The following is a 7,651-nucleotide window of genomic DNA, read 5'->3' on the forward strand; positions in this document are numbered from 1 at the left end:
ATTCTTGGAGAGAACAGTAGTGATAATACTGAGTTTCACTAGACAAGATGATAGGAGTTCACCAGTGTAATTCCATTGCATATTGTTACCTTCAAATCAGTTGCTCAGACCACCAGACACAATTGATCAGAACATTGATCAGAACATAAAAAATTGTAATCATTAACTGTTCATTTCAATACACCATCAGACATCAGCAATACAGTTATCACAGCTATTCATATATATATTTATATTTTGCATTCCTTCTTTCTTTATACCAAGTTTAAAACTGTAGTTTCTTTTGGGGATGAAGGAAGAAAAGGAATGGTAATAGGAGTAGAGGAGAGTTTAGTTCTACTTGTCATATTTTATTTATTATGTTTTTGATGCTGGGGATCAAACTCAGGTCTTAGCCTGTGCTAAGCATGTGTTCTGCCAGTGAGTGAGTTATACCTCAGCCTGTCATGTTTTACTTTGTTTGTTTTGAGACAGGGTCTTGCTGTGTAGTTCAGGGTGGTCTTGAACTCACTATGTAGCCCGGGCTGGCCTCGAACTGTCTGTAACCCTCTTGCCTCAGCCTCTCAAATGCTGCAATTACAGGTGTGTGCCCCCACTCCCGGCTCATGTTTTACTTTTTAAAAAATACAGTTTACCCTGAAGAAATTATGGAAACATGTTAAAGTCTGTGATGTCTTGGCAAAGGTTTCAATTTTATTATGTTTTATATTTTTGTAATGCCTCATAATTTAAAACTTTAAATGTATCAGGACAAGAATGGGGCATATTTTTAATGTTTAGATTTCTACTAACTGTCACAAGCAGATTTCACTGAGTAATTGTTGCTTTTATAAAAACATGTTTTAAAACATTACACTGTTCATTAGAATCAGAGGGAAAACAGCATCTTCAGATGACCTCATTTGCTAGAGTGGAAGACAAGTTACGTTGTGTTAAGTTGCCCCTCAGGATAGATTCTATAATCTCATTTGTACCCAGTTTTCTATAATTACATCTGACAACATAATTTAAAAAAAGGCCCGTTTATTTTGAAGATAAAAGCATACTCTATTAACCATCCAGCTAAGGACCACAATTGACAAAAAGCTTTCTGTAATTAGTATGATTGTCAAAGTGTGTTAGCATCAGGCTGTTGGAAGAGTAATGACTCTTTCAGGAAACTGGACCCCTTTGGAAACTTTTGTCATTATAGCTGATAGGAAGAGCCGCTGGTTCTGCTGCTGCTTATCTCAAGATACGTTTTTACAAAAAAACAAGGAAAATAAGGGTACCCTAGAGAACAGTTTGGTGCCAGCAAATGGTGGGGGACTAACTGGCCCTATCACTTGACTTTTTTTAACTGCTATTGATGGTTATGCCTGTGCCATTTGTTATATGTTGGTATGTATAGAGAACAGCCTGGTATACATAAATCAAGAAATGTAAATTGAAGTAAGTGACCTTTAGCTATAGAACTGCAGGTAGGAAGTAATTTATCCCATACCCAAAATTTATGAGGCTTTTTATTTTGGCAGGTTGTATCAAACAGTCTCCACCAGGTGTTTTGCCGCTAGCTTCAGACGAAAGCCATCTGCTAAAAACTTTATTTTTGCTAAAGTTAACTGGTTACCTCTAGATGTTTAAAGATCAGCATTACTTGTTTGGTGCTCAGCCTGTCAGCTTTCCTTTCTCCACTGGAAACGTTATATGTAAACTATTGTTCTAATTTAAGTACACACATTATCGGTAAGAAACTGAAGTTGAGCGAGCGTTAATAACTGTCAGTGGCAGAAACTGCCTTGAAACATGAGTCTGACGTGAAAACCCGTGGTCTCAGCCCCTCCCATGCCACAGTGCTCTGAGGAAAGCTCTTTGCTTTTTGTCTGTTGTTATCCATTTGGTTTAATAACGTTTAATTTCTTTTGAGGATATTCTTAGAAAATAAATGTGTTAGATTAACACTTACTGTGTCGGGAATGTAATGTTTTACGATTATTTTTTGGGTCTGAATCAGTAAGGGGCTAAAACTGGAGTGGTATTTTCGTTTTAATTTGTTATTAAACATAAATACTTAAAATTTTTACGCTTTCATTTGTAAGTTGAAAAATGTAAAAGTAAGTGCAGTAGATTGTGCTGTGAAGCCCTCAACTTGGAAAAGTGCTGACAAACTTACCGTTACTATTCCTTTGTTCCCGTGGCACTCACTGTGTTTCTCCTGGCAGCGCTCATCCTTCTCACACGTACTATCTTCCGGGGCTTTCTCCACTCTACCAGGTCTGAACTGTTCCTCGTGCTCGCCCAGTGCCAGCCTTGCTTGTGCCTGCCCTGCAGCCTATTCTAGAACGGGGGAAGGAATCTGAACTCCGGCCAGAGCATCAGAAGGGGTGGTAGAAGCAGTAAAGATTGGGAATCTCGTTCCTGAGACTGTGTAACACTCCTCATTCTGCGGAGTATTTTCTCCCGTGTTTCTTTGCCGTTCTGAGGAGGATAGCAGAGGCGCTGCCTCGCCCACTTTGTGGCGGCAGGGCTCCCTGGCCGCAGTCGCGTTGGGTAGGGTGCCTCCTTCTGGACAGGCAGCATCCTTCCATTCAGGCAGGCTTCCCTGCTTTCGTATCTCAGCCATGTCCTCCTCAGAAGAGTCATTTTAAAAAGTGAGTATTAGGTGTGTGTTATTTTTAATTACTGTCACTGATGTATGTAATTTGAAAATTAATGTTGCTGTAATTATATTGATATACTGAATAGTTATTCCCAGCTTTTTAGTCAGACAAATTAAGCCTGTCTTTATGAATTCATCTTCAAAGCCTCAAAGTGGTTAAGAAACCAGGAGTATGCAGAATTAAACCCTTTGTTCTGTGGTTCATTTAGCATGAGTTAGCAAATGTAATTGATTTTAAAAATGTGGCATCAAGATTAGATTTCTCTTCAAGGAGAACTTTTGGGCTCTGTTCTCTTTTGCCAGAGGTTTCTAATTTATAATAGGCCAGTCATTTGGGTCACATTCAAAATTGGAATTCAAGTGATTTGTTTGGGTATGTTGACAAGGAGTTAAGTACTTTAAATAGGGAACACTTGCCTTTGGGATCGCAGATGCCCTGATTTTGAAAAGAGAAAAAGGTGTGATACTACTTACTGTTGTATCTCCCATACACAACACAGTGCCTGGCAAAAGGTTAGATGTTTAGCATGTTTTAATGAGTGAGTGAACATACACTTGAATAAAGTTTACTAGGAGATGGACAGAGCATTTACCATCTTCTTATTTCTCTGGTATTGGAATAATTCATCCATTCCTCTCACTGCCCTTTGTTCTGCGGGGTGGGCTCCTATGCTGTCTCCTTACCCTTCTGTGTCCCTCCCGTGGCTCTGCCCGGCTCTGTGTGCCGAGCCACCCCAGGCCTGTCCTCTCACGGCGGAGTTGGGTTTGATCCTCTGAGGAAGGACTGCTGGGTCTGCAATGTGGCACACCTGGCTCAGCAGTCTCCCATCTCCCCAGCGGGGACTGGAGCGAGCGAGTCAGGTCAGGGGAGATGGAGAAGGCAGACAGTAAACCCACAAATGCCCAAGTGCTGACTGCTCCCTAGAAGGCTACAGGGTGCTGAGGGGGCAGGACAGGGAAAAGGAGAGGCAACAGTAGGTCTCTAGAAAAGTTTTCTCCGGAGCATACTGAACCCTTACCACCTGTGTCTCTGCTTCTCCTGTCAGGCTCCCTGTGTTACTTTACCATAGCTCACCCGTCTGTCCCTCCCTTTCCTTCTCTCTGCTTCGTGTGCTTCACATACTGTCTACCTATGGATGACCTCAGGTGGTCACCTCCAGCCCGGAGCTCTTCCAAGCAGCAGACCACATGTCTGTTGTGCTGTCTGTTTGGGTGCCACACAAGCTCTTGATCATGGCCTATAAAACTCTGCAGGCTCTAGCTTTTATTTACCTTGCTGCCATTTATACTTATAATTTTTGTTCTAACAGTACTATACTTCTCTAATTCCTAAAGGATGCCATCTTTTCTGTGTCCTTTGAGCCTTTGTACATGCTGTTTGCTGTGCTTAGAATAGTCTTCCTTCCACCACTCTTTCTCTGGAGAACTCTTGTTTGTTCTTCAGCAGCCAGAACTTTTGAGAGCATTTTCTACTGCTACCCACTCCCAAGTCTGAATTAAGAGCCCTTTTATAAGGGCCACAGCATTGTCTATTTCCTTTTGCATGTTCTGAATCCCTCTCTGCCTCCTAGGGATTTGCACTGAGCTATATCCCCAGACTTTTTGTTATTTTGAGACAGGGTCTAAGCTAAGTCTACAAATTGTGCAGGCTGTATTCAAACTGTGTTATCTTCCTACAGTGCTGAGATCACATAAGGGAGCCACAGGGCCCAGCTTGTTCTGAGCATTTCTAACGCTGTTACAGTTGCCTGCTTATCTCTCATTAGATTGTGAAAACAGTCAGCACACCCCTATTGCTTTTCTGACCTACCTCGGAATGTTTTCGTGGATGTTCTATCTCATTTGAGTTCATCACAACCTGTGTCTTTTGTAGCTAACTTCCTTGCGTCAGTCTGGGCCATTCCTTTCCACTCCTTGTACATCTGACAAGTCAGGGTGTCTAAGGTGCTGCTTAGTTAGGATCCCTTCCCACTCAGAAGGCCTCAGTCCTGTGACCTTACACCCTAGAAGGTAAAATCAGCAAGCGCGTGGCATTGTGTTCCTTCTTTCTTTGTGAAGGGCATCACCATTTTCCTAATGACCAAATTGCATAACTTGACAGTTTTGAATACTTACTCACCTTCACTTATCAATCCCAAATATTGCCAGTGTAATTTTAGGGTCAGGGGGACAGAGAACTTCAGGAATTTTGGATTAATTTTTAGGTGCTGTAGTTAGATTACCCTCACATCCACCTCACACATGAGGCTCAGGTTTATTTTCTCCTGTTTTTATCCCTCCTGACGGGTCAGCAGACTCACTTCAGCTTTGTTTAAACTCTTGTCCTCACATTGAACTGGCCTCCTGTTCTTTGTTTTTGCTATGGTTTGTGAGGATCATAATGTACAGAGAAGCGTTTTTAACCTGTAAACATGTGTCACTGATGGCCTTAAATGTACAAGGAATCCCAAGGAACTTTTCTCTTAAAGCTCTGCATGCTTCTTACCTGTGCTTGCTTCTGTCCTAGACCACCTCAGTCTGGGGCGTCCTCCCGTAGACTCAGGTATTTGCACTGAAATGCTTGTGTGTATTCACACTCACTGAACGGTATTATATGACAGTATGTGTGAATTCATCCCCATCATGAATGTCTTGGGGGGGGCGGCAGGAATCATGTTTTCTCTCATCCTCACTTTACCCCTTTCTCCTCCTCAGTCCCGGCCCAGTACAGTGCCTGGCACACCATCAGTGTGCCCCTGTTGGCCACATGGGGAGGAGCCAAGACTGCTGTTCGGTCTCGTCGCGCGGTCCTTCCCACCTGTTGAATCCTTCCGGGCTAACTGCTCCTCTAATACCTTTAATGCCTTGCTGCTCAAAGTTCAGTCTTTCGCCTAATTATGTGGGTTCAGCCTGTGAGCTGTTAATTGTAGGTTATGAATCTGAGAAAAGACTGACAGTTTTACTCTGAACACAGGTGCTTGCAACCGGTCTCAGTGGGCTGTACTCCTCCCTGCCCACGAAGCTGGAAGAGAAAGGCGAGGAGTGGCACTGCCTCCTGAAGGACGACTGGCTCCTGCTTCCTGCCCTCGTGCAGTTCATGAACTCCCTGGAGTTCTGCAATGCGGTCATTCAGGTACTTGAGCGCAGTGCGCCATCCCTTTGCCTTGGCCCCATTCCTCGCCCAGGCCTCGCAGAGAACTAGTGTTTCTAAGCACTACCTTTAATCTTAAATGTTTGTAGAACATTGATGCTTTACTAAAGCCCGCTAAATGTCCTTCATTGAGGAAAACATTAGTCTGTAGGCTCCTAGAAAGTTTGAACTGAGAAAAAAATAGATTATCTTGTCTGTAGAAAGTGTTAATTCTGCTTTGATTATCTACTTAACTATCAAAAATAAGTTCACTGCTTGACTCATTAAATAGATATTTTTAGGCTTTTAAGTACTTCAAATTATAACGCTTTTACTTCAAGGTCTTCTTGGGAGTCTACAAAGGAAACACTTTATTTTGCTTAATGGTGCATACTACATAAAGAATATTGTTATCCCAATTGAATTTAGAAGAAGTTAACCATCTTCTTAGCAACACAAATTAAATTTGCTTGGAAAGTGGTCTGTGTTAGGGGGAAAAAAACCAACCACTGAACTCCTGTGTATTTGAGTTTTTGATTAGATTCTTACTTTCAGGTTTCTTGGTAGTATTTTCAATAAAAATCAGATTTTATATATATTTAAAGATTGACTATATTTTCATGAAAAATGTTTTATTTCTATACACCATTATTGGATTTATTAAGAAATTGGGTCTATTATGGCAGTTGTGGGGTAAAAAATGTTAGTTATAATCTGTTTATCTACCAAATAAAGAAATAGCTTCTGGAAGAAAATGCAAGTAAATTACTTTAGTTTCCATCTCATTTTTATTGCTGCATCTAAGGAGCTTTTATTTATATATAAGATAAATGGATTACATTTTAAATTATTTTTTCCCTTAATATTACAGTCTATCAACATTTTCTTGTAGAAGTGTGTGGAAATAAAAACGATAGAACTGCGATTAGTTCTTCCCCAAATGTACAGACAGGGAGATTATCAGTACTTTAAACATCTAGCCTCATTTCCCTGGAAATTACTTTTTACTTGGTTTGCCTGTATATTCTTATATTATGGTCTCTCTCCCTTCCTTCTCTCTTCTCCTTTCTTTTTCTCTCTCTTCCCCTTCCCCCCTCCTGCTCCCCTTCTGTCCTTTTCCTCCTGTTCCTCCTCCTTGTCCTCCTCCTCCTCCTCCTTCTCTTCATTACTTTTCTCTCATTTCTGAGACAAAATACTGGACACCCAAAGTTAAAGGGGAAAAGGTTTATTTGGCTCACAGTTTGCAGAGGTTTCAGTACACAATCAGCTGGTTCCAAGGCAAAGGCATGGCAGAGGGGCATCAGTTCATGGTGGCGGAAGATAGCCAAAGCAACAAGGGGGAGAGACAAGTCTCTTTTTATCCCTTATATTATATCCAGTCTACTGGGATTAGAGTGGTGCCAGTCCAGTCAGTGGGCTGATTTAATAATCTCACACCCCTAATCCCAGCATCACACTAGATTCAGCGACCACTGAAAAAGCTCTAAGACTGCCTGAGGCTTTGAGGGGACATCAGACACAAGCTATAACGTCTCTGTCTCTGTCTCTAGCTCTCTCACACATGGAGAAGTAAATTAATGGACCTGGTAAAAAAGAAAATAAATATATATATTGTCTTAGTTACTTTTCTCTCGTTGCAGAGACAAAATACCTGACACACAGAATTAAGGAAGGAAAGGTTTATTTAGCTCACAGTTTGTCGAAGTTTCAGTCCATAATGAGCTGGCTCCAAAGTAGGGTGGCTCCTGGCAGCAGAAAACTGTAAAAGCAACAAGAGCAAAAACCAGTGGCACGGGCCGGGGGACAGACAAACCTCTTTTCCTCCCTTATGTTGTAAGCAGGCTACCCTTACCCAGGGGCTGTGTAACACTCACCTAATCTCCATGCCCTCCCCTTGCACAGGC

The 7,651-nt window shown here is 41.7% G+C and overlaps 1 protein-coding gene across 5 annotated transcripts in view; it reads left to right on the forward strand.

Annotated features, from left to right (window-relative positions):
* Fam160a1 (family with sequence similarity 160, member A1) overlaps positions 1–7,651 on the forward strand; it is a 244,571-nt gene that overhangs the window by 162,481 nt on the left and 74,439 nt on the right. For all 5 annotated transcript variants that reach the window (XM_013522889.1, XM_013522892.1, XM_013522890.1 and 2 more), the window contains one exon: positions 5,592–5,750. In XM_013522889.1, coding sequence (XP_013378343.1) covers positions 5,592–5,750 — 159 coding nt within the window. The remainder of the gene's footprint in view (positions 1–5,591; positions 5,751–7,651) is intronic.

Source organism: Chinchilla lanigera, unplaced genomic scaffold (assembly GCF_000276665.1).
Source record: "Chinchilla lanigera isolate Chin_1 unplaced genomic scaffold, ChiLan1.0 scaffold00070, whole genome shotgun sequence".
NCBI lineage: Eukaryota > Metazoa > Chordata > Mammalia > Rodentia > Chinchillidae > Chinchilla > Chinchilla lanigera.